Raw genomic sequence first — 27,154 nt, 5'->3', positions numbered from 1 at the left:
AGAAACACACAAACTCCTCCATCTCCACACACTGAGAGGTGAAATTTGTCACTCTAAGAAACCCTCTAGTAATCCACAGCATTAGAATAAAAACAATGAGTGATGGATCACATTTGCCTTAACTTCCTTGCTTGGGGAACTAAATATTGAAGCCCCATTTGTGAAGCTAAATAACCACCCCCTTGTTTGAAATATTCCGCTTATTTATTAAGGTTTTGATTTTCTGTAACAATGCAGTTCATCATACTTACAGATCCTTTAGGGCCTGGCAAACCCATGTCGCCCTAACAAAACAAGATGAATTGTGTCAGGGTGGCATACGCGCAAGCAGTTTTAAATAAAATGAATATTGTACTATTTTCTAAATATTTTAAGAAATGATATCACTCTTAAAAGGAATGGAAACCTCATGGTGTACTTAAAACGTAGACTTACAGAAGCAGTGTAAAAGGATGAAAAGGGTTTTTTGTTTTAAAAGGCTCCTTTTAAAAAATGAGGGGTTTTGTTCATGAAAGTGGTACTAGCCGTAGTTGAACATTTTGATGCCTCATTCAAGATTCAGTATGTTCTGGAGTGGAGATGGAGAACCTGTTACCCTCCAAATGTTGTTGAATCACAACTCCCATCATCCCTGACTAAAGGCCATCCTGGCTGGGTCTGCTAGGAGCTGAAGTCCAGGAACATCTGCAGGGCCACACGTTGTGCTATTCTAAAACTGCCTCTGAACTGTAACTACATCGCTAAGGGCTGTGCCCTGCCTCTGATATGGCACAACAATGTCAAGTTGCATGGGGGTAGGAAGAGCTGAGAACACAAGTGGGTAATGTTCTCAGAGGCTTATCTGCCTCACTAGACTGATCCAAAGTAGTCAGATGTGGCGGCATTTGCTCTGTGAATGTCCAGTGTTGAGAAATAGGCAAAGCAATCAGATCACATTTTGTATTCCTCTAATGTGCAATCCTACGAGTTTCTACTCAGGAATAAGCCCTGTTGAGTTCAGCGGAACTTAATTTCCTAGAGAGTGTATATAGGAATGCAATAATATTACCCAAATGTCTACAGAGCTATCTTTTTTCGTTCACTTGGAATGTGCAGCTCTTTCAACAGCAGGTTGCATGACCCATTTGTCTGTGTTATATATGAAACAACACCTGCCAGTTTTAAAGCTGGGTGTGTAGAATGAATGAAGTGAAAAGATCTTACAAGATCGCCTCTTTGTCCAGGCTCCCCTTCTCCACCAGCAGCTCCCTATATTATAACAAGAAGCATATTATTTATAAATAAGGATAAGGCATTTTCCATAATTTCAACCTTGCTGGAAGCATACGAGACAATGTGAATATGTGTACTCACTTGATCTCCTTTAGGTCCTGGCTCACCAACCAAACCCTATGCGCAAAACAAAAATAACATGATTTTAAAACAAACAAGCTTAAAATTAGCTACTGTAGACACAGTTTAAAAATGCCCTAAACAGTGAGGCATTGATTTGCATTTAACAAACAAGCTGTCCATGATTTGATAATTTTATTTTGTGTGTGTGTGTGTGTGTGTGTGTACTCATGGGAATAAGTAAGTTTAAAATTCCCTTGCCTAGATCCAGGGATTCATACATCTATGTTCTGCTGCACATAAAGAGCTCCCTTTGGAAGCAAATTCCCCATTCGATTAAAGTGGTTTTTTTCTGATCTTATGGTTAACTTTAACTGGTTTTATGATGTACGATATATCCTTACTGTACACCACATAGAAACTACAGTATTAAATAGTATCTAAATTATTAAATTAAGTAGAGTGGAAGTTTGGTTTTCAAGCGTCTCAGAAGCCGAATGTTTTGGAACCCGAATGCCAAAAACCCGGAAGTGAATGCTTCCGTTTTCGAATGCACCTCGAAATTCAAACAGCTTTTGAGGCACATTTCTCCATTTTCTCAATGGAATTTGCCAACCGCCCATTGTGCCTTGGTTGCCGAACGTTTCGGAAGTCAAACGGTCTTCCGGGATGGATTACGTTCGGCAACTGAAGTACCACTGTAAATAATGGCAACATCATCATCTATTTGATTCATGTGTTCTTTGAGCTAGCTGCAATATGACTGCACTGCAAGTGGTTTACTCCATATATGTATAACAGTTTATTCCATGAATATTTTCCAAAATATTCTAAAAAAACAATTTTTTTAACACGAAGGAAAGAAAACCAAAACAGCAATAAAAATTACAGCAATGGAGCAATGTCCGAGGCTTGAGGAAATCCAGTGTTTCAGTCAGGGCTGAATTCAGTCAGACTTTAAATAACACTATTCCTGCTTTCCTTTTTTTTCTGGTAACACTAATCAATAACCAGACAATTTCAACTCTTCCTCCTTGCTGTCAACATGACAAACAGAGTTCAATTTAAGTGTGGGCCTAAGTGGCATTATGGGGACAGCCAATGCTCTCAGAAATCTCTTGTGGCCATTCCTTTTTCTCCCGTAGTTGACAAGTGAACCACATGGCTTGTGCCTGGGAATTCAGGACTCAGGAAAATTGTGCTAAATGGGGTCTGGGCAACAGGTTCACACCCTTGGCTGATCATCTACTTGGTATATCGTGGTTCATGCACTTGATGGAAATTGCTTTACAAAACATGGCACCAAACAAGGCTAATTCCAAACTGTTTTTGACCTGAAATAATAATAAAAAGGGTCATTTCCTCTTTTTCCCCTGCAAGGGGTGGTTTCCCCAATTTTAGGAAGTTGGAAACCCCTAACTCCAAGGCATTTGGGGGTATTTAGACCTTTGAAAAACATAACTGAGAGGTATCTGTGCATCACAGTTAATTATTCCACATTGAATGATATGATCTTGTGTACTGGTGAGTTTTCCTGCCCTTTCAATGCAAATTTTAACTCTCACTCTCAATTCCATCTTTTACATTTTTCATTTGCACATCAAGACTGCCTCTCCTTCCCTCCCTCTTCCTCTCATATTCAGAATTCCTTGCCAGGAGACATGTTCATTGACTTATTTACTTAACAAACCACTTCTCAAGCTACCGCTAATGAAACTTGGTATTGTTGATTGCCACCTTTCTTCTTCTAGGGCCCCAGTATATTAAATAGCTGCACAGCGGACATTAAATGCAGCTGGTGAAGATTTCCACTGCTCCATCTTTACGGTGGGACAAGCTTCTCTTGTTGAATTTCTGCCAAGCCTTTCTACCTGCACAAGACCTATTTCCGCAAGACAGATCAGGAAGGTCTCCCATTTTTGTTCTTGATTTCTTATTTTTTTAAGAAAAACAGCTTTCATTTTAAAAACACCTAGGGACTTCCATTAAACCCAACAATAGATAGAATATTAAATTAGAATTTTAATTGAGACTGCTCTTCTAAGCAGACTTTCATCCAAGATTGTAAATCTGATGGAAACAGCATAACTTAATTCCGAATAAATGTTTTGCAAATCAGAGTGCTCCTTTGAAACATAGAGATGTTTCTTTATGGGAAGGCTTAATATATGAGAAAGAGTTTGCCCCCTCACAATCTGGTACTACTGCTGCCGAGTGTGTGGGGTGAGTGTTTGAATGCACCAAAGATTTTGGAAATATTTATATTGAACACACACACAATACTCTTTCATCTACACTTCTTATTTCTCTTGACTTTCATACATTGCATCATGCCTGCTGAGCAGCATGAAGGCACAAAGATGAGAGGAAAAGAAGAACAGAAGCAAACTAGATACAAATATTCAGCACTCCCTCCTACAGAATGTATACAAGGTACATTTGTATTATTGCAATTTAAGAATAAAGTAATAGTGGCAGTGCTTTTATACAACACCGCTGAGCATAACCAAAATAATAAGTATGTGGCAAGAATGTGGACATGGGTACCACTGCAACAGTAGGCTACCCTGAGACTTCCAAGTCAGAATACCTGGCCAGACACTGTTCCCATGGGATTGCTCTGCATGTCGGGACATCACAACATCCTGCAGTGCTAGGAAGGAAACAGTGTGTTGTGCCTGGTTTTGGCAATTTCAGGATGCAGCACAAATATACCCCCCAGATAATGGTTACCATTCAGTGGTGTAGCATGGGTTGCCAGTATCCAGGGCCGCACAGAGGAGGGGGGAGGGAGAGAAATAGACAGAGTACACATGCACATTCAACTCCCTAACAGTGTCTGAGTCACCCAGGAGATTGCAGAAATAAGAGTCATTCCGTTGTTTGGAGAGGTCACTTCCTGGTTTGCACGGAAAAGCCATTTTCAATGGAGCCCAGCAACAGAAGCATGCAACTGTATTGAGGCAGCACCAGGCATTGAAATTTTGCACCCCTAACAATTCTGCGCCTGAGGAAACTGCCCCTGTGCCGCCACCCCACTATGCCATTGCTACCATCTACCCTCTGTGTAACTAATATTCTATCAGTTATATCCAGTATGTTTCCTATGGCATGTAGTTACACCCACCCTGCACATTTACAGCAGAGCCAATCATCTGACCTCCCTCACTCTGAACTGTTGCTGTATACCAGAACAGAGATGGCAGCAGCAAGCTCAGTGCAGTGCAAATATAATGGCAGAGCCAATCTGGCTCTCCTGCCACTGGGTTTGAATTGTGCCAACTTACCACCACCATGCCCCCTCATAGAAAATATCATTCTACAACAAAAGCAAAAATAAAAAATGGAACGTTGCCCTGGCTTAGTATAACACCGCTTCTTGTATTCCTTCAAGTTTCACTTCTGTCTGCCCTAATGGTTTGGACCCATCTTCATGCATAACTGAATATATTACCATGACAGACGGAGCCATGTGAGTTGATGACAAGGTATAATCCTCACGTCAAACATCTGCATTTTTGGCCATCTTCATGTGAGAAGGTGAGTACCTGTGCCTACTTGTGTGTTTCAAGATGGATTCCGACAGTACCATCAAACACTGCTTCCTTGTGGTCACTAATCCATGCATGAGTGTTTGTATCCCCTTCCTAGGTGGTTCCGGCAAACCACACAACAAGCACCCACTGTGGAATTCCTCTTGGATCCAAGTGGGAAGGAGATTCAAAAATCCCAACAGCAGCATGCATGGATCCTTGGGTCACATGGACAGAGCAGCAACTGCACAACCGAGGGAAAGTTGGAAGGTTGAGAAGGCATGTTTGAAGCAGACCTTGGTGGGGAAAGGACACTATATTCACCTGTCATGGAGACAGAGACACCTGCAGGATGCCCCAAAGGTGTCTATTAGAACTTCACCCTCCCCACTAAGCCACCTCCGGGCATGTATGCCACTACCATGGTGAATGACCTTGGCTACACTGCAGAAATACACCCAACCATTCACAATGTATGGAGGACCTAAGGTGCCACATTCTTCTTCCACCTGCTAGTGCACAGACTACCACTACTAATAAGACTGGAAGTAAGGTAACCAATGTCCTGAGGGCTTAGAAAAGAGCAGGCTGTTGGACTCCCCAAGGTGAAATGCACGGGGGGTGGCGGCCCTGGAACAGTATTTCCTCCAATGGCCTGAGGTGTGGTGCTCTCTGTGAGTGAAAGGGATTGTGCCCTTCATTTTGTCCAGGAACATATTTTCATTCAGTGCAATAAGCACTGCAGCTAAGGGATACTCGGAAAAACTCTAAGACTGATTTTAAATATAGAGAAGATCACATGAGGTCTGGGGAAGGCACAGCTACAATGAAGAGCTCTAGGCATCGGTAGCAAGTGGTAAAGACTACCTATAATTAGACTTCCCTTGAGAATAAACCCTTTCCGAGTTAATTCCTCGGAACTGATGGCTCTGGAATTCTATAGCACTCTGCCAACTAAGCTAATGCCATAATGATGAATGCTCATTGACAGAACATCAAATATCCCCTAGCACAGACAAGGCAAAGAATTTCAAGAAAGCAACGGCTGAAGTTAAGAAGCCTTTTCCCACAGAGAGAGAGAGAGAGAGAGAATGATCTTCTTGACAATCAAGTCAGAGCTAAGCTTTTTCCTTAATTTGCTAACTAAGCAACCAGCGACTTTGAATGTGAAAGCTAAAATTACCCAGGGGTGCAAAAGGAAAAGACTGGAGGCTTGAGTGGGAAAGGACAGGGGAGAGAACGCTAATGAGCAGAAGAAAAACACAACCTCAGAAATAATCTGGAAAACCCTTAGCAACAATCAAAGCGGTACAAAGGCACCGAGTTCCACCCAAAATTGCAGTGGCCGTCTTGTGCATCAAGCGCTGCACTTCAGGAGGAGGCCTAGTGAGGCCTGCCGCTTCCCGAGAGGACCAGCGAGGACCACTGCCACCCAAGTGAGGCCCAGCAAGACCTGCCACTACCCAAGCGAGGACCAGTGCTGCAAGGTTGGGGAGGGGGCTCAGTCCTGTCCCAGCAGACTTTGGGGACGGGGCAGGCTGAATACACCTCAGCCCTAGAGAATTGGCACCTATGAAGCAGTAGCAGCGTAGCATGGAACTGGGGTTCTAATAAGGTGATCACTTTCCCTTCTTAGGCTCAATTTTACGTCGGTCATAGCGTGACTGGAAGTGGGGCCCTTAATTAAAGTAAGGATTTCAATTAAGATAGTAATATCAGAAGGAATTTTTAGTGGACATCAGCAAAGGTGAGGTAAAGGGTAAAAAAAACCCCACCAAGGTGTGTGTGCTGGTGGTGGTGAGGAACTTGTTGGCTACACACCACAACAATTTTCACAGACCTGAGGACAGTAACCTATACATAACAATTCAGGGCAGGGATACCTTTGGCCCTCTAGATCAGTGTTTCCCAACCTTTTTTGGGCAAAGGCACACTTGTTTCATGAAAAAAATCTCGAGGCACACCACCATTACAGCCCCGTGACGTCAGCGCGCAGCGTCACGCCGGGAGGGACATGAATTGCTAGCAAATTACATAATCACCTCCTTGAGGGCTGGCTCATCTTCTCCGAAGGCAGAACCCCATTAATTAACAGCACAGACTCACACCATAGCCAAGACGAGGGGGGGAAACCTCAGTCATGCACAGTCATGCACATGTGGGGGCTAAATGAGGACGAAGACCGGGCAGAGAGCAGGGTTCAAATCACCCCACCTGGCCAGGACAATCCCTGGGTGCTCCCTTGGGCCACTCGCCTGACCCACCTCGCAGGGCTGCTGTTGCGAGGATAACACGGGGAGAACCACGCGCGCCCCCGGGAGCTCCTTGGAGGAGAAAGCGGGCGATGAATGCAATGCACGAAATATATGAGAGGCGACCAGGTTTTGCAGGTGAGGGGCCCCCGCCAGCCTCCGCTTCCAACACCCGGCGCAACGACGCCGAAGTTTCCCCCCCGGGCTCGGCTCGGAGAGCAGCGCTGCTCCCCCCGGCTCCTCTTCACCCTCCCGGCTCTCTCTGCCGCCCACTGGGGACCCCCCTCACCTGCCAAGTCTGGAGCGCCGGTGGAAGTTGCATGCATGCATGCAGGGCGCCGTGTTGCCATTGCATTGCACTGCACTCCATGAACGCCTGCACGCATGCATTACCTTGCACGCCCGCCAAGGGGTCTCCCCGCGGTCCGATGCATCCCCTCCGGCGCGGATGCAGTATTGCAAAAATAAAACCCCCCCGACGCAGCCCTACCTGGGGGGCAGCCTCCGCCTCCGCCGGGATCCCCGGGCTCCATCCTGCCGCCCGATCTCCGCGGGGGTGCAGGCAGGCTGCGCGGGGTCTGCGCGGAAGAGCCCCTGCCCGCCCGGCCACCGCCGCTGCGCTCATTCCATGGCCGGGAGAAGAGCGCTTCAAACAAAACGCCCGGCCCGCCAGGCCACGCTGGGAAACGTAGTTCGCGCACCCCGCACGGGCGCGGAGCCCAAGGGCGAGGGGACTACGGATCCCGGCAGCCCCCGCGCCGGGGACGGAGGGGGAGAGGCCGGGTGCAGGGATGGAGGGACGGGTGGGCGAGCGAGTGAGTGAGTGGCAGCCGCCAAGCCTTGGCCGAGAGCCAGGAAGGGCCTCCCCGGAGGAGGAGGAGGGAGGCGCAGAGCGGGAGGGAGGGAGGGAACCCCAGGGGTCATTTAGTGACGGCGCCCCAATCGAAAATTTGACTTTAAAAAAAAAATCTTTCAATTTTTTTAATTTTTCCCGCGGCACACCAGGCAACATCTCGCGGCACACTAGTGTGCCACGGAACAGTGGTTGGGAAACACTGCTCTAGATTTTGAACTACAACCTGTCATCCCTGACTGTGAGCCATGTTGGATGGGTTTGAGTTAAGAGTCCAACAACGTCGAGAAGGCTCCCAGATTCCTCACCCCTGCAATATTGGTAGTTCTTAACTCCTCCCCCCTTTAAGTGGCTTCAGAAAATAATCAGACCAAGGGTAGCTGCAGCAATTCCTTATGGCAAATCGTATGCTTACCCTGTCACCTTTAGCACCAGGCAATCCTGGAGGCCCAGGTAAACCTGGGAGGCCTATGTCACCTTCGCCACCCTGTGGAAACAAAGATGGCAGATTCTTAGGGTAATTTTTAGACTAAACAAAAGAACCATTGATAAAGAGACCCAGCCTCTGAGAAGCACATTACACTTTCCCTATGGAGAGTAATAAGAACAGCCGGCTGTGTGCTTTCTTTCTGAACCATAGACTCTGCTAAATTGTTGCTGACAGTTTGCTATAATCTACTGCAGCCAGAAAACAGCAGTTCCTAGACTTTTAATACATCTGCTAAAAGATTTGTGCCTTTATGGAGGAGGATGCTGTAATTCCTCGAACCTATGGTGTGAGCATTCCTCTCTAACAGGGAGCTCTTTCAGTTCCCAAATAGCCAGGCTGCCCTTTGAGCAGAAACTATGCAAATGAAGATTGAGTCATTTCAAAGAAGGCATTCACGCTCAGTAGTCATTAATGCCAGATAGCTGCTAGCAGGAAAGGAAAAAGAAAAAACTGGCCTTTCATTATTCCTGCTCCTTTTTAAATTAATAACACAAGCGACAGCTAACTTCACCATCTTAAGGCAATACACAAAGAGAGATACCCACTTTTCTTCCTCACAGTACTGCATTAAAAATGATGTGTTCCCAGTAGAATTTTACAGAATTCAAATAAGAAAATGTGGGTCTTAGTAGAGTCACAAGCTGGGAAGAGGGAAGGCAACAATGATCGTATTCATGTTTCATCTTCAGCTTCTTGCATAAACTGCTAGGTTGCTACGGATCCTAAGGGGAAACCATAAGCTCTTGAAAAAATAAAAATGAATTTGATGGGAGTAGACACTGGCTGCTTACCATTTTACCTGGCGGACCTGGAGGGCCAGCAGGACCCAGCTCACCTCTGCTACCCTTTGAGAAAACAAGGAGGCATTGTTAAAGCATTTTCCGGCAGCAAAATGAAGAATCATTTCATTAATGCTTACTTAATATATATATAGTCAGCTAAAAAGCAAAATACCGACTTAGAAGAAGGTAGCTTCTAATACTACCATTTCATTCTGCATCATAAACACACATGTATCTCCTCTGGAAGGACAAGCACACGCTCATATGCTCAAGTGTGATTCTTCAGGTATGAGCAGCCTAATATCTCTTCATAGAGGTTCCCATGGTTAAATACCAATTGCTGGAAACTGTGGGTAGTAAGAGTGCTTTTCTGACCATGTTCTGCTTGCAAGTTTCCTTGAGGCATCACCTTGGCCACTGTGAGAAGAGGATGCTGGACGAGGTGGTCTACTGACCTGATTCAGCAGGCTCTTATTACTTTCTTATTGTATCACTTTTAAAGATAAGTTTATCAACCAGTTAGATGAGTGTGTGCACAATCTGACAACAGTGATACATCATTGGAACTGACTTAACATGCAACACTGTGGGTAGGTGTAATCCTAGCTTTCATGTTAATATTCTGGTAAGGAAACTGTAACACAACAGGTTGCGGAGCAATGAAAAGATGAAGCTACATATGAAATACATGTTATGCCGCATCTCAAAATTGCATGAAATGGCTTTTCAAGCAAAGCAAAGCAAGGAAACTTACTGGAAAATAATTAAGTATCCTGGAGGGATCAAAAGAACTCAGAACTGGGTAAGTTTCCAGTCACTGCTTCTATAAAATTCTTATGTCATTAACATGAGAAGCTTTTAGAAAGGCTTGGAAAAAACCTTCAGGTGACCCAGAAAATTAATTAATCTTCTCCACAAATTTAGCTCCATTTAGTTACTTTTGTAACATGATTATTGAACATGCCTCTAGATGCAGATTCACGTGAACATAATTAAAATTAGAACAAATTGAAAATCACTTCTTCTGTTTATCACCACAAGATATGCAATTGAAAAAACTAATATTTTTGGTAGGGAAAATTAGGGTGCTCAGGCTAGCAGTTCCAGTTTAATGTGCTTTTTAAAAAAATCTATTATATGCTCACATCCTTTCGTTTTTCAGTTAGGAAAATCTCATTTTGTAATGCTGCACATCGTGTGAACTTGTTTCAGGTTGACAATTCACATCAATGTGAACCTGTGGTGTGAGAGTCTAAGTATAGTTGGCTACTAGAAGCCTTGGGCTTCTATGCTCTCTCCTTCAATTTAATATAAACCAGAGATGAGATGAGATCACCGTGCTCAAGATGAGGAGAGATCATATGAGTGTGTTCCATGTTCATTCGCATAGCACCAAACCATGTTGTGGCATCAAATCTGAACATCTGTTCTTCAGGTGTCAAAAGTCTACACCTAGCTGCCCTACTGAAGAGGGCCAGGTTCTTTTTCTTGCACAGCCAATAAGGAGGTAATGCACATCTAGATATGCATCTGCATCACAGTGCTTGTCTTGGGATCTTTAGGGAAAGGTTTGAAAACAAAACTGCCGTTTTCGTAACGGCATTGTACACATCTATGGTGCAGCCCTAATTCTGGTCACCTCACTTCAGGAATGGTTACAACATTTGGAGCTTTTCAGTTTAGAGGGAAGGTGCTCTGAGAACATCCCAGGATGAACATGCAGGATAGCAAGCATGCATGTAGGCTTCCCAGTTATTGTTTACAGATGGGAAAGGAATCCTGAGCATAACTTTTAGGCTCTTGACTGCAAAGTAGCGGCTTCTTGCCACATTTGTCCCTGGCATATTGTGGGCTATATATGTTTATCTCCCTCTCCTCAGCCCCCATTTTCTGGGCACAATTTGATGTGCCATTTTTTTAAAAAATACATTTTTTAAATTCAAGCAAGAGCACTCAGTCCATCAGTGTGGTCCCTTCCAACTGTGAGAGGGTACTCAGAGAGGTGCTCTTGGTAGCTGTCCCACTATGGTGATGCCCCGTTCCTGTGAAGCTCATCCAAGTCCAAACTGAAGTACTGTATTGTCCAAAACCCCTTCATCACCTTGTCGTGGTGAAGGGGCTTGAATAACTCCAAGAAGCTATGAGCTATGCCGTGCAGGGCCACCCAAGACGGACAGGTCATAACCGAGAGTTTAGACTAAATGTGATCCACCTGGAGAAGGAACTGGCAAACCACTCCAGTATTTTGCCAAGAAAACTCCATGGACATAAAAAAGGAGAAGCTTTTTCATGCTCTGTTTCATGGGGTCACGGAGAGTTGAACACGACTAAACAACAACATCATTGTCCATAAGAACTGTAAAATATCTCCATTTTAACAGCATAACCATATCTTGCTTTTGGGGGGAGGGTGCACATCTGATCCATATATAGCATCTCTGCTAAATAACAGAGTGGAAACAATAGAGGAAAAAGAACTGGCAAAGACTGGCAGAGTGAGGCCAAGAATGGGCCATTGTGCCCAACTGAGCACAAATAATCTGCTTATACCACTACTGCTGCTGATTCTTTTTTTAAAAGAAAGCATTATCACTGATTATGCCTGACACTTTGAAGTTTAAAAATTGATACTCTGGAGCAATTTAGCATAAAAGGAAAGCTTTCAAAGATTTTAACCATAAATGAAGTGTGATAATCATTTAGACCAATTTCCATAATGTGTGTGCGAAGCAAAGCTTCAAGTCAACTGGTAAAAAGAACAATGAAATACATGTTTTATTAATACGTTTTGATCTATAACATTAAGATATAGGAAGCTTGGCTGTAAGATTACAGTACCCTGACTTGTGACGTTACAGTGATTCAAAGGCTTGATCTTATCCGTGTTCTTTTCCCCTTGTGCAGCAGATCATAACAATTGGGATGGTGGTTCTAATGCTCCGAAGGAAGCTATATCAAATTAAGTGAAAGTATAGTGGTTCAAGCGGTTGGCCAATCATGTTGCCATGAACCAGGTACCGATCAAGTACTTGGTAAAAGTTGATAATTCTGTTGATCAGGTTGTTGAGGAGATGCATGCCGACTGCACTTTATATAGGAATTTTGGGTTCAAAGGTACCAAGAGAACAAAGGAAATTATTTTTGTATGCTACCACAGCAGCTACAATGATACAGTGGTACCTTGGGCTACAAACACCTCGGGTTAAAACACTTCGGGTTACAGACTCCACTCACCTGGAAGTTGTACCTCAGGATGAGAACAGAAATTACACGACGGTGGTGTGGTGGCAGCAGGAGGCCCCATTAGCTAAAGTGGTACCTCAGGTTAAGAATGGTTTCGGGTTAAGAACGGACCTCCAGAACGAATTAAGTTCGTAACCAGAGGTACCACTGTATATGCCCAGGGATGGGATGGAAAGAAGCAGCAGTTCTAACTAAAGAAGATTGGCAACTAAAATTAATGAAAAACGCAGAAATGGTGAAACTTACTGGAAGAATAAGAAATCATGAAGGACGGCTGCAATCCTAGGTGCTCTTCTCTGGGAGTAAGAAGCTCCATTGACCATAATGGGACTTGATTCTAAGTTAACCATACTGGGCTGCATGGCTGTAAACTTATAGTAGTTTAGTTACTTGTGAGTGGGCCCCATTGAAACGAAGTCTAGCTTCCAAGTAAGTACAGTGGTACCTCGGGTTAAGAACTTAATTCGTTCTGGAGGCCCGTTCTTAACCTGAAACTGTTCTTAACCTGAGGTACCACTTTAGCTAATGGGGCCTCCTGCTGCCGCCGCGCTGCCACCGCCCAATTTCTGTTCTCATCCTGAAGCAAAGTTCTTAACCCGAGGTACTATTTCTGGGTTAGTGGAGTCTGTAACCTGAAGCGTCTGTAACCTGAGGTACAACTGTATGGTTAAGAATGATTTGTAAATTTATAGGTATAACGAAACAATCGGTGTAAACTAATGTGTAAAGCAGTGTTTCCCCCACGTTTCTCATTGAAAGCATGATTTATAGAATGTTTTGCACATCTATCAGCTTATGCAAACCATTATTAGCTTACAGAAATCTAGCAGATGTCATGCTGGTCACTAGAACTAGAATTTTCAGAGTCTAATCTGAACTGCTTCCAGAGCTTGCAGTGGAGATGGTTAATAATTAACACAGTATGGTAGCTCTGGTTTCTACGCACTGCTGATTTTATAAACCCTTAGTTGCATTTTACGGGATTAAAAACATAGTTTAGAAGATTATCTTGCATTATCCGGTTAAGGAACTACCCTGTTCTTTATTAACCAAGAGCTGTCCAAAAACATTCAGACCGGCATAAGTTTAGAGAAAGGAATTTGGGAAATAGCCAAGTATATCTAAACAAGTTCTGCTCAAAGCCACCAACAGTTTGCAATTTTTGCAAATAAAGAGTTTTTCTGGGGGGGGGGGAGAAGTTATTGTGTCAGTAGCCAGAGCTGAAAGATAAAGCAAAGGAATAATCCCTTGACTTTGGTAGTTATTACTCTATGCAACTCAGTTTTGCATGGAGCACAATGGTTTTCAGAAAGATGGCAAGCAGTATTCCCCAAATCCACTGCCACATTTTCAGTGTTCTGTGTTCAGGAATAGTGCACTGTCTCCTTAAGTATACTTCACTTTTGATCCCCCATCGCCTTTCTTCATTTGGGTAAGAAGAATCCCTGGTGCAAGCCTGTATTAACAGTCCCAGCAGGGAGGGTTATATAACACCATTTAGTGAACCTGTGATGTTACTAGCACGTATTCCAGAAAGTGGTTTTCATTAGAACACTTGCATACTAGGTTTGAAAATGTGCCTGTGTATTGGTCTATGTGGATTCCAAAGAAATATATCTCACCCTTTGTGTTTAGTGTAGATCAAGTATCTTCAATGTTTTCAGGCTCAGAACCCACTTTTAACCCAAACATGCCTTTGAGGACCCATTTCTTAATCTTGTACCATACATTTGCATGGTAGAGGTGCTCCTGTTTCGACCTACCTTGGATCAAGCCATGGCCCATAAGTATGGACTTGATACTAGGGGAGGGCCTTATATACAGGGGCTGATGATTCTCATGTGATATGCCAGATTAATAAATAACCAGGTGTAAAATGCACTTCCATGTTGACGAGAGATATTTCAGGTAATTTCTGAATGTAAGATTATGGATGGTAGTGATTACAATAATGCATGAGATAGACATAACGTTCTTAAATCAGATAAATGAACTAATAATGCATATTTAATAGTTGTATGGTATATAATATTATGTACAATAAACAGTTATGTATTATGTAAAATTATAGGTACTAGTATATTCAAGGATATTCATGGGGTAAACGATTAATGCATAATTAAACATACATGTATTATGTCCAATATATAGGATAATGTCTATATTATTATTTCATGGGGTAATAAAATATAAAAGGGGCACCCTACTTCTCTAACACAGTAGGTGGCAGCACCAAACATTTTGAATGAAGTCTGGACACAGTGTAGCTGAGAGGCTGACCCTTAGTCAGGGACAGCCCCAGGGACAGGTCCTTGAGAGGGTTCCAAGAAATATCACACTTCCATTCTGTCATAAACAATGGCTAAGACTTCATGCAGTGCAGCTGAAATTCATCCTCAGTTCACAGCAGAACTTCTGGCATAGTGTGCAAGGGTCTTCAGTCCCTCTAGGGACCATGAAAGCTTTGCATGATGTGGATCTGTAGACTAGGTAAAGGTACCCCTGCCCGTACGGGCCAGTCTTGCCAGACTCTAGGGTTGTGCGCTCATCTCACTCCGCAGACACTTCCGGGTCACGTGCCAGCGCAGCACACGGAACGCTGTTTACCTTCCCGCTGGTAAGCGGTCCCTATTTATCTACTTGCACCCGGGGGTGCTTTCGAACTGCTAGGTTGGCAGGCGCTGGGACCGAACGACGGGAGCGCACCCCGCCGCGGGGATTCGAACCGCCGACCATGCAATCGGCAAGTCCTAGGCGCTGAGGTTTTACCCACAGCGTCACCCGCGTCCCTATCTGTAGACTAGTGCTCAGCTTATCATATATAATTCTACTGACATGTTTCATGGTTTTGGCTGGAGTGTTTAACTCACTACGGAATATTGGGCTGAGTTTATTTGTATTATCACTCGGCAAATGTGAGGCAAATGTGAACAACTAATTTGGGACTGGAAGAAATTGATGTGAAAGCTAAAAGAGTTTACGTCACAGGCAAATAACACAAGCACCTTTTGTGCAGACCTTGTCTCCTCCATCATTGGCCTATAGCTGAAATCCCAGAACCAAAAGATAGAGCAGAACAAGTACTTACCGATGGGCCTCTGGGTCCGATGGGCCCTTTTTCTCCCTGTGGCCCCTGTTCTCCCTGTTTAACATGATTACAAGAACAGAACGTGCTTTAAAACCGATTCTGCACAAAATGCACAAGTGTTAGTAAAAAATAAAATGAATATGGAGAAAGAAAGGAGCTTACAGGTTTACCCGAATTCCCCATCAAGCCAGGTATCCCAGGAGGACCTGCATTACCCTGTTGGGAGACAAGGAGAATTAGCCACGTCACAATAGGTGCCACTATCTTGGAGAAAGAGTGGAATAATAATTAAAAAATACACCTGGAGTCTTTCCCAGATTGCCTAGAATACTTTACCTGTGGTCCAGCAACACCTTTTGCTCCTGGAGAACCTGGTAAACCCTAAAACAAAAGAAAACACATTGCCTTAAAATGTTTGTAATGTTCTATGTACTTAAAAGGTGCAAATATTCCTTGCTCCCTCGGGCAATTATAGTCTGTATTGGAGGAGTGTCTCCCATAGTGTTGGGAACTGTTTCTTTTTGCCAAGCTATGTCATCAAGTGAATTATATTGGACCTTTTACAAGCATGTCTCAACAGAGCCAAAATCCATTTAAAAAAACACCCCAAACTAGTGCCAACATAATTAACCTTCCCCCTCCAAAGGACATGGAATGCTCTTTAAGCACATGCTTAAGTTGGTTCCTAAAAGCATGCTATGAAAACGCATTGATTTTCATAACAGAGCGTAGTTTTCAGCAACAGCGACTATCTTATTTGATTGATCTATTGGTTTCCTTATAGTTTCATCCCACCTTAGGAATATAGTGAGGCACAAGGAATTGGAATGAAAGAGAGCGAGAGATTGTGGTAAAGTGGTCTTCTGAATAAGGAAAATAACAAATTTTGATAGTAATACATGCAACTAATCTATGCTATACATTATAAAAGATGTAGGAAAACTTCAGGAGCCAAACAGTCTTTGACATACGCTTCAGCACAGCCATAATATGCTTGCAGGGATGATATCATCATGTTGCATAGGCGGCACTAGATTTAGTTGTATCTGGGTGGAGCAGTGGGAGACAGCATGGCGGGGCTGCACCTTGGTGAAATGGTGAGGAAGTGGGCGTGTTCTATTCTCTTAAAGAGAGACATCAACATTTTTATCTAGCTTCCTAGCTTGGGTGCCCTCTAAAGCTTCCATGACAATCCTGGAACTTACCCTTTCTGTATGCAATTAACACAAACAGGATCATCCCAGTAAAGTTGAATCATGCTACCTACACCCTAATTTTTAAAGGCTCCGCTCCTCATGGTTTCCCCCAGACTCTCACTATTCCTGTCATTACAGAAAATGAAGGCTTAATAAGCTTCAGCCTGGCTTGTAAATTTAACTATGTTTTACATTTAAAGTGCACAGAATACTTACTGGCAGTCCCTGAACTCCTATATCACCCGGAGGGCCTGGTTTTCCTGGTTCACCCTGGAAGGAAATGCTTGCATCAATCAAATGAAAATTGTTGTAGTACAAACTGTCTGCTTGTTTGCTATTCAGAAAAAGGCCCAAACGAACAAGTTAGTATCTTTTTTAAAAAAACACTGTGGCATCCTTTTCCAAACCGCTAACTTATGGGAATGTAATATCACTGTTGTTCTGGTTGTTAACAACTTGATAGTACTTGGGAGTTAACCAAAAGACTCAGCCAGCCAGTAAAAAGGTAAAGGAACCCCTGACCATTAGGTCCAGTCATGACTGACTCTGGGGTTGCGGCGCTCATCTCGCTTTATTGGCCGAGGGAGCCGGGGTACAGCTTCCGGGTCATGTGGCCAGCATGACTAAGCCGCTTATGGTGAACCAGAGCAGCGCACGGAAACGCCGTTTACCTTCCTGCCGGAGCGGTACCTATTTATCTATTTGCACTTGGACGTGCTTTCGAACTGCTAGGTCGGCAGGAGCAGGGGCCGAGCAACGGGAGCTCACCCCGTCACGGGGATTTGAACTGCCGACCTTCTGATCAGCAAGTCCTAGGCTCTGTGGTTTAACCCACATCGCCACCTGCGTCCCCAACCAGTATGGGTGCACAAAAGAGGCAAATAAGATTTGCTCTCTGCTTACACCCACAGATAATGCTAGGTGCAACTTGAGTGACTGTCGTGTTCTTCATGAACATGCAGTAGGAGCAGAAGAAGACCGGCTCACCAATGACAAAAGTGGCTCATTCATACAATTTAACTAGCACACTTCTGCTTTCTGCATGTCCCACCTCTTTAAGTGGAGATCTGACTGGTTTGGCATCTTGCACAGCACCAACATCTGGGCTCACTAAGGACATGGCTCCCCATGCGGCAGCCCTGTGTGCAAACCCCAAAGACTGGAGAGCTGCCATGTCCAATCAAGGGGAGAAAATTGGGCATTTCAATATGAAGGGAAATGAATGTTAGCAATGAATTACCTTAATTAAATGGGGAGGGTTAATTGGTGGAGGCATATGTGTGAAGGATTCCTTTCATGCATGTGTGACACAAGTGGTAATCTGGCATTTGACTGCTCCATTAGAACATAAGCAGGTAGCTGCTGGTTAGACCAAAGTGCCAGAACATAGGACACTCCCTTAAACTTGGTGGTCCTAGCTGAGCACAGTCTGCAGTACAGCTCTCATCTTCCTTGGCCAATGGCCATGTCTGCTAGGTCTGATGGGAGTTAACAGTTCACCAACAATGGGAGGGCCAAACGTTGCCCACACCTCTCACAGAAGTTCCTCTTAGCTATCATCATGGCGCCCACTGGCATGGGAGGAGGAGCCTCCATTGCAGAGCTAGTATAGGGAAGGTGGGAGGAGTTTTGGGTGGGGTCAAGACACACTGTATTAGGAGCAACTTGATGGGGCAGACTCTTACTCTTTGGAGACACCAGTCACCGTTATTGCCTCTGAATATGAAAGATCCAGAGAGATAATATCGCTAAGCATAATTAATAGTTCTGTTCTCTATCAGTTCACCTAATCTGAACTGATTCTCTGTGATTTTCGCTCCTAATCCACACAATATGGAAGTGAGCAGTTCATTTTGAAAATATAAATTAAACAGCACAATGAATTAAGTACCTTTGCTCCTGGCATGGCAGGGATCCCTTCACGGCCATCAACTCCCGGTAAGCCCTTGAGAAAGAAGTAACATCTTCTGTAACACGTTGCCATTATGTAAATCACACTTGTTTCATAATACATGATAGCAATGTAAATGACAAATGCTATGATTAATAATAATCACACTATACGTACACTTTCTCCTTTAGGCCCAGGAAGACCACTAATTCCTCTAACACCTTCAGGACCCTAAGAAAAAGGAAGAAAATTAAAGCATATTGAACATTATAGTCATATTAAGGGACGCACACTTGAACGAAGCAAGGTGAATGCCTCCTCTCGAATAACTTAAGTCAAGTGTATTAGCATTAAACTACCTTATTCCCATTTTAGTTCAATGTTCGAGCACACAATGGGACAATTCACATGTAATGCTACGTGGTCAAGGGCACCCCTTCCTCTCTCCACTTGGAAGAGGAATACATTTGAGCTTGGAGATAGCTCAGTCAGTAGAGCACAAGAGTCTTTATCCCAGAGTCATGGGTTCAAGCCCAACATTGGGCAAATGATTCCAGCATTGCAGGGAATTGGAACAGATGACCCTTCTGGTTCCTTCCAACTCTACGATTTTATTGTTCCCTTTCCATGATTCCAAGCTTGTTGCTACATATAAAACAGAAACTGTGGTTGCAAATAAATTCTACTTTATTAAAGCAAACTCATTTCCTAACCCATGGCTTGAAGTTGAGTTGTTTTGCAACCAAGTTCATTTTACACCACAATTTCTGCTTCACATCTAACAAGCCAGAAATCATAGAAAGTGAAATTGAATCTCAGTTTATACCTCTTTCCAGTGGCATGGGAGGAGGCGAGGAGAATGGGAAGTGTTTGAGCCCAAGGCCCAAGGTCAGGCTCGCCTTGTATGGAAACAAGGCCCTTAGTTATCTAGTCATCACCCGCTTGGACTACTGCAATGCACTCTATGTGGGGCTACCTTTGAAGGTGACCCAGAAACTGCAATTAATCCAGAATGCAGCAGCTAGACTGGTGACTGGGAGTGGCTGCCAAGACCATATAACACAGGTCCTGAAAAATCTACATTGGCTCAGAGTACGTTTCCGAGAACAATTCGAAGTGTTGGTGCTGACCTTTACAGCCCTAAACCGCCTCAGCCCAGTATATCTGAAGGAGCATCTCCACCTTCATCCTTCAGCCTAGACACTGAGGTCCAGCTCTGAGGGCCTTCTGGCGGTTCCCTCACTGTGAGAAGTGAGGTTACAGGGAACCAGGCAGAGGGCCTGGTAGTTTTGTGGTATCAATGTACATTATTTTGTGGTACATTACTACTTAGTCATCCACTGGAACTCAATAAGAACTCACTCTTTCGCCTTTGGGGCCTGCCTCTCCCAATGAACCTCTTTGTCCTTGATCACCCTGCAAAGAAATGTTAAGCACATTAACTGGCAATTACTTGTCATAATTAAATAAAAGTTATGTGAACGATGATGGCTAAAGGCAAGGTAAATTCCCATGTTTCTAAAGAGTTACTGTAACTGCATATTATGATGTAAGCCTCAAGATAACAGGTCAAGAAGGGCCATTTCTTAGACAAGGGTGAATTGATTGTGTGTCATTGCCCCTCATTCTTGGACGACGGGGAAATATCAAAGCCAAGCCAATCTTCAGCTTACTGTAAATCCCAAAAGCTTATAAATGCATACGGGGGAAGCACATCTATATACATAAAAGACTTCCTCAGGGAAACTTGCCAGCCACTAAACCTTTTGTTCTTTGGGAGCCAAACAAATATGTTTTCCTTTTTATTGAGTAGCTATTTCAGCATGTTTGATAACTGTTTCTGGTTTTATGGCAACTTTACTAGATTTTATTAGTTTTTATGGCTGTAGTTTCTGTGCTTATATATTTGTTTTGTACTATTTTACTGTTACTTTTTAAATTACTGATTGCATGCCGCCCTGGGAGTTTTACATTGAAAGACAGCCTAGAAATCATTCAGACAGACAGAAAGTAGGGCTTTGGAATTCTGGTCTTCTTTAGCTATGTGTCAATTGCTCCAAGAGTTTTACTGCACCCTCAGTAATGACTTCCGAGGTGAAATGGGGCTCATAATATAAAACACAACAAACAATAAACTAGTCATGAAATGGTTACGTTTACATGTGAAAACATAAAAGACAATGTTATCTTATTTTATACAAAATATCCATCATCATTTAATACTTATGCATCACAAACATTGGGAGTATCTTAAATGAGGTTTTTATGTTTACTTAGTATGTTTCATACTACTGAAAACTCATTCTTGCTATCGTCTTGGAGAACAGAGAAAACTGAATTTGATGTTTCCACATGGACTGTATGAAAATCCCATGTGGGAATAACTAACTTTATAAAAGATGGCCCCAATTTAAGATCACAAGGGGCTCTGGCTGACCTCACTTCTCCCATCTCAGCACTTGTGCACTGCTCTGTTTCTGTGTGAGACACTATTCTGAGAGTACCTCTGGACTGGAAGGAGGTGAGCCAAGTGTAATGACATGCAGCAGGTGATCCTCCTCTGGGAATGGGAAATTCTGTTTTATCTCTGCATCAACCCAGGAATGTAGGCAGCTTCCTTATACAGTGGTACCTCTGCTTTCAAAAGCAATCCGTTCCGGAAGACAGTTTTGAGTTCTGGAACGTTCAAAAACCGAAAACCCCAAAGCCGACAGCTAGGCCTCAGGATCTTGCACTAAGCAGAAGCCGTGTGGCATGTTCAACTTCTGAGGCGCATTAAAAAACTGAAGCATTTACTTCCGGGTTTACGGTGTTTGAAAACTGAAATATCTGTCAAAGGAGACATTAAAAAATGAGGTACCACTGTACTGAGTCAGACAATTGGTCCATCCAGCTCACCTCTGCGACAGTAACGAGGAGCAACTCTCCACTGTTTCAGGCAGCAGTCGACCCAAGCCCTACCTGGAAATGCCAGGGTTTGAACCTAGAACTCCCTGCATACAAAGCATGTGATCTACCAATGTGCCACGATCCCTCCCCTCGGGAATAACTGAATGATCCAATTAGCTATACTGAACAGTCAGCACAACAACAGCTCATTCCCAGCAGAGGCTGGTAGCAAAGAGGAAAAGAAAAAAGCAATGAATCATGCAGCGAGTAATACTTTGGTATCCTGTCAATCTTTACATTATTTAATATATTTATTATTACAGGCTAGCCAATTTCCCCCCCCCACACACACACGCCAAACTCATGTGCCTGGGAACAAGAGATTGAGATTTACTGTATGGAGGCTTTTTAAAAGAATGAAAACTGAGATAGGCACTCCTGAAATGTGAATGCCAGGGTAGCCACCCTGATGTGCTTAATTGTGAATCTTCCTTAGAGGTCTTGCTGATAAGACAAAGAAACTTACCGGGGGCCCAGGAAGACCCCGGGGACCAGGATCACCATCAAGACCCCGAGCACCCTACAGTAAAAATAAACAAACAAAGGATTCTTAAGATATAAAAGCTTTTAAAATATTCTGCACACACATGTATTTTCTATTGAGGCTAATAGGGCAGACAGCAGCTTCACACTTGCCATTATTTCATTCCAACCCTCAATCCTTTACACCTGAGATCAAGAGCTGGAATGACCACCAAGGATTTGTTATGCAGTTGTTACTGTGGAACTATACTCTACTAGTCTTTATAAAGATGTTCCACAACATATGGGTCTTCCTTCATGCTGTGATCCATTGCATGAAAGCTTGTTATGATGCCAGCGATCCACCTCCATCAGATCTAGCAACACTGGCATAAAAGGACTTGCATATGATCTAGATGACACATGTGATTTCAAAATTCAGAGATTACCAATGCAACCTGAGAGTTAACCACGGAACAGTGGTAATCACGCTGCAACAATAAAGTCGGCATCAAAATCACACTGAACCTCTGTTGGATCGTGCTGGGCAGCAATTGATCCGTTCCTCTGAATATATTCCACTGCAGGTCATTCGGTCTTCAACTATTTCCCAATGCCCTGCACGTAACATATGAGTGTGCTATTCTACAGAATTATAGTGAATTGAACCAAAATATATTGTCCTTTATGGAACTGCTGCAAGAATGCTTTACAGATGAGACAATTGCAAGGAAAAAGAAACAGCAATAGAAGAAGAGAATATGTAATGTAATCAAGAAGCGGTACCTCGGAAAAAGCCTTTATATACACATTTAATCTGATGTAGCAACATGAGTAAATGGGAAGGGTAATAGTAAATAGCAATTCTGGTAAGTCAATAAAATAAGTACGCTGGCTATAATAATAGTGTTTCATTCTTGGTCAATAAAAGATTAAAAGTATTCAAGGTGAGCCTTGATGAACACCTTTGAAAATCAGAAAGGTAAATTTGGTTTTCTGAAAATGAGATCCACGTGTGCCACAGAGTTGACAGGCTAAAGAGGAGCACCACATATGGACAATAAGCTATTCTGCTTTCCATTTCTAAAGATGGATTCTTGGTCTATCTAGTTTACTGGGGGTTGACAGGAGTCTTCTCCCACAGTACCAGGAAGTAGCAGACAGTGTTGTGGGGTAGCACCCCTGTGCTTTAAAATGATAAAGTTATCATTTAAAATGATAAAGGCAGCGTTGCTATTACTTACCTTGTCACCTTTGGGTCCCATTATGCCAGTTATACCTCTTAAACCTTGAGGTCCCTGAAATGCAAAATTTATTGTAAGTATGCAGTTTTGTGCAGCGGAGTTATCCTATATATGCAAATTTTCATACCGTATTTCCTTAGATAATATACTTTTTTAAAAAAGACCTTTTCAGATCTTCCTTTGATTATAAGAAGTGCTTCTTATTTTAGGCACACAGATTTTAAAGTTAGTTTACTTTTAATAAAATCAAGAATTAAAAAGCTCTAGCTACTGAACATTACCTAACAAAAACAGACGGGAAAGATCTAAACATATGATCGAGAATTTAAAAAATGACAACATAGCTGTGATTTGCGTCATCTAAATGTGTCAGTTCACACCTGGTTTGAACAGCTGGAAATGAATCTTTTGCAGGTGGATTAAAGGAATAAATAGTACAATTTCTCACACCTGTACATAGCCATTAGAGATAACAGAATGCGAATAAAAAGCTAATTAAAAGGAAATACTTTACTGGTGGGCCTTGAGTGCCAACATCACCTACTCCTCCTTGTTCACCTTCCTCGCCCTAAATAAGTACAAATAAGAACAAATTAGTTTATAGAACATTCTAACACCTAATCATGTCTACTCAGATGTAAGTCGAACTGAATTCAGTTGGGCTTACTCCCATGTAAATGAGGTCAGGATTGTGGCCTCAGCCTGTAAGAGAGAGTGTGCACTATTTATTAGTGTTATTGCTCAATGTGTACTTGCAACTCATATGGCCTATGTGCAGTACACAAAACATTATATTTTACACAAAAGGGAAGTCCATGCAGAAACTGCCTTATTTGGAGAAGACATCAAAGCTGTTTGGGATTAAAACAGAAAAAAAGCGCTGTGGCAATAGTGGGGAAATAAATCTAAGAGGAAAGCTACTGTTCTTTTCGTTTGTTAAAAGCATAACAAAATTAAACATGATTCCTCTTTCAACCATTGGCTTTCCAAATCATTTTAACCTAGTATTCTATTTCATTTACCTTATGGCCTTGTTTTCCTGGTTCACCAGCCTCTCCTTTTACTCCTTTGTGACCCTAAAGCATAAGAGCAAAGCCCTGTTTAATTAGTAGGTTTAAACAATCACCATCTTTTAAAATTTTGATATGTACCAGGCTCCCACAAGACCCCTCCTCCTGACTTTGGGTGATTTCCTCTTCCCACTACAGCCCCATGTATAGCAAAGCCTATGGTGGTCAGCAGGTTCCCCCCCCCCCAATCTTCAGAAGGTCTTTTCAGGGGGTACATGGGAGGTTCAGAACGGGAGGAGGGGGAAAGAAAGATGGCTTCTGTGTGCTGCCTTCCATTCCTGCAACTCAATGTATTCAATATGCATCCATAATTACAGCATATTAAATTACAACATATTCTCTTACCTTCATGCCCATTAGCCCAGCATATCCTGATCGGCCAGGTGGACAAGAATTGGGACACTGGGAGTGGGGGAGAGAAAACCCAAAAGCTGAGTTAAGGATGAAAAACTATTACAGAAAAGCATTTTTTTTCATCCAAAAAGGTAAAATAAATATCTTACCAGTGGATCTCCATCACGAAGTCCAACTGTTCCCTGAAGGAGATTTAATAGAACAGTTTTTGTTTTGTTTTTTTGTTTTTAAAGGCATAGCATAACAGGAAAATGAACAAAAGGCAGATTCAACACAGTCCCCAATTTTCTGATTTCAGCAATCCACATTGTTCCCGTGCCCCCCAAAGCCATCTGTATTTTCTGCTGAAGACGTGAAGAAGAGCAATAGATGGGTGGGTGGGTGGGTGGGTGGATAGGTAGACAGACATTTCTACACATTCATACGATTTCTCTTTATAAAAGCAATGGGTTCTATGCCAAAATGCACCACAATTAAGCAAGGCAGGTCCTCACTGGGTGTTTAATTTGTGCATTTGTTAAGGGACATTCTGCAACCTCTTTCTCAAAGGAGAATATGCACTTGGAATGCAACCTTGTAAAAGAGCTCAACCTATCTATTTAGCTATTTACTTTGCCTTGCCATGTAGATGGGTAACCAAACATAAAGAAGAAGAAGAAGAGGAGTTTGGATTTGATATCCCGCCTTTCACTCCCTTTAAGGAGTCTCAAAGCGGCTAACATTCTCCTTTCCCTTCCTCCCCCACAACAAACACTCTGTGAGGTGAGTGGGGCTGAGAGACTTCAGAGAAGTGTAAAGGCAAACTGGATTTCATATGGACTGTTAACTGACTGAGATGGCAAGCAGACCTGTCAATCTACCGTTACCTGTACAAAGAGCATAGTACAGGCAACGTCGGATTTACGCACGTCCAACTGATGTGCAACCATGTATAACAGTGACCTGGAATTGGCTGGAAAAGGGACAGAGCGGGGCGGAATGAGCTTATGCATGCTCTGCTGATGTGCTGGGTGGGGGTGGGGAGGTCAGGAACATAACCCCCGCACAAATAGGCCGCTATCTGTATATCCTCCAACACTGCTAGAGAACAAATCACAACTTAGAAGGGGGCCAGGTGGATGTTGAGTCCTCCCTGAAATCTTGTGAAATGGCTCGTCAAACTCTAGAGTGTATTCTCTGGTGAAGCAGGGCATCTTCTGTACCAGAAACAGTGCATGATCCCAGACCTCGCCTTCCGCTTCCACCAGCATAAATGGAAACACATATGAAAAGAAGCCTCTTGTACTCCTTTACTCAGAAGGCTTTGAAATTCAGTGCCGTACCAGGTCAACTGTGAGCACTGGAGGGAATGTCACAACAAAGTAATGCTACTTCTAACCCACAGAAACATGCCTCCACACTTCGAAAGAGTTGGGGAAACAGACATTTTAATAAATGTATAATAAAATGAGTATCTCGAACTTACCATGGGGCCGGGGGGACCTGGCACTCCAGGAGGGCCTCTCTTTCCAGGATCACCCTAAATAGTTTGAAGGTGGCACAAGTGTATATCAGTGAGCTGCATAACTGATATTTGTTCTGGCCTTATTTGTAAATAAGGCTGTAGCAATCGCAGAGGAGACCATTTACAATGTGGTTAAGTTCAGAGTTCTAGAAAACTCTAAGTGCACAGAATATAAAAGTAGTTTTACATGACAGGAGGAACAGAGGCTACAGTAATCTATATCCCTTGTTTCTTTCATAAAAGAAGTACATCGAAAAGATATGGGATGGTAATTTCTATTACTGAAGTGCTCAGAGATGATAGCAGCTATTAAATAACTAAAGATGCCTCATGCTCCATTCACCATCACTAAAGCCCCTATTACATACAAAACCACTCAGAATCTTGAAAAGTAACCACCATGCATTTAAACCTCCGCATGGAAATCCATTTACGTGCCCAGTCGCATACACCATTTGGGAAGTTTTTCACCATGCTATCCAGCCCTTATTTCAAGGTAAACGTGGTTAGCCTTCATGTGCCAGACATTGTTGGGAAACATCGTTCCTAAACATGCATAATTAGTATGGGGAATTTAATTAGTTAACATGAAAATTTAGATCAGTGATTTTTAAAAAATATGCAGTGATATATATACTCACAGGTGGCCCAACTCTGCCCACTTCACCAGGAAGTCCTGCAATACCAGGAGGACCCTACATTTGAAAAGACATTGATTTGATTAAACTCTTTATAAACAGCCACCCTTATCTAAGGAATAAATGGCTTTCTAAACAGACCTTAAGAGGTTGTTTTTTTAAAAAAATATTAGCAATAGACCTATTGCATTGAAGATAAAGTGTATTATTTTATTATGCTACTGATAGTTGGTGAATATCTACTTACTAGAGATCCAGGAATACCTTTACCCT

At 42.9% G+C, this 27,154-nt stretch overlaps 1 protein-coding gene across 6 annotated transcripts in view; it reads right to left on the bottom strand.

Annotated features, from left to right (window-relative positions):
• COL9A1 (collagen type IX alpha 1 chain) overlaps window positions 1-27,154 on the bottom strand; it is a 97,625-nt gene that overhangs the window by 11,274 nt on the left and 59,197 nt on the right. For all 6 annotated transcript variants that reach the window (XM_082218285.1, XM_082218286.1, XM_082218288.1 and 3 more), the window contains 21 exons: window positions 27,129-27,152; window positions 26,885-26,938; window positions 26,205-26,258; window positions 24,889-24,921; window positions 24,731-24,787; window positions 24,338-24,391; window positions 23,830-23,883; window positions 23,316-23,369; window positions 22,076-22,129; window positions 20,023-20,076; window positions 18,838-18,891; window positions 18,661-18,714; window positions 16,986-17,039; window positions 15,910-15,954; window positions 15,736-15,789; window positions 15,574-15,627; window positions 9,252-9,305; window positions 8,386-8,457; window positions 1,354-1,389; window positions 1,204-1,248; window positions 252-284 (listed from right to left, as the gene is read on the bottom strand). In XM_082218285.1, coding sequence (XP_082074411.1) covers window positions 252-284; window positions 1,204-1,248; window positions 1,354-1,389; window positions 8,386-8,457; window positions 9,252-9,305; window positions 15,574-15,627; window positions 15,736-15,789; window positions 15,910-15,954; window positions 16,986-17,039; window positions 18,661-18,714; window positions 18,838-18,891; window positions 20,023-20,076; window positions 22,076-22,129; window positions 23,316-23,369; window positions 23,830-23,883; window positions 24,338-24,391; window positions 24,731-24,787; window positions 24,889-24,921; window positions 26,205-26,258; window positions 26,885-26,938; window positions 27,129-27,152 — 1,047 coding nt within the window. The remainder of the gene's footprint in view (window positions 1-251; window positions 285-1,203; window positions 1,249-1,353; window positions 1,390-8,385; window positions 8,458-9,251; window positions 9,306-15,573; window positions 15,628-15,735; window positions 15,790-15,909; window positions 15,955-16,985; window positions 17,040-18,660; window positions 18,715-18,837; window positions 18,892-20,022; window positions 20,077-22,075; window positions 22,130-23,315; window positions 23,370-23,829; window positions 23,884-24,337; window positions 24,392-24,730; window positions 24,788-24,888; window positions 24,922-26,204; window positions 26,259-26,884; window positions 26,939-27,128; window positions 27,153-27,154) is intronic.

This window comes from Podarcis vaucheri, assembly GCF_965113315.1.
Source record: "Podarcis vaucheri genome assembly, chromosome: 3".
Lineage (NCBI taxonomy): Eukaryota > Metazoa > Chordata > Lepidosauria > Squamata > Lacertidae > Podarcis > Podarcis vaucheri.
The sequence above is the reverse complement of the archived record's forward strand: the minus strand, read 5'-3'. Positions and strand labels throughout refer to the sequence as shown.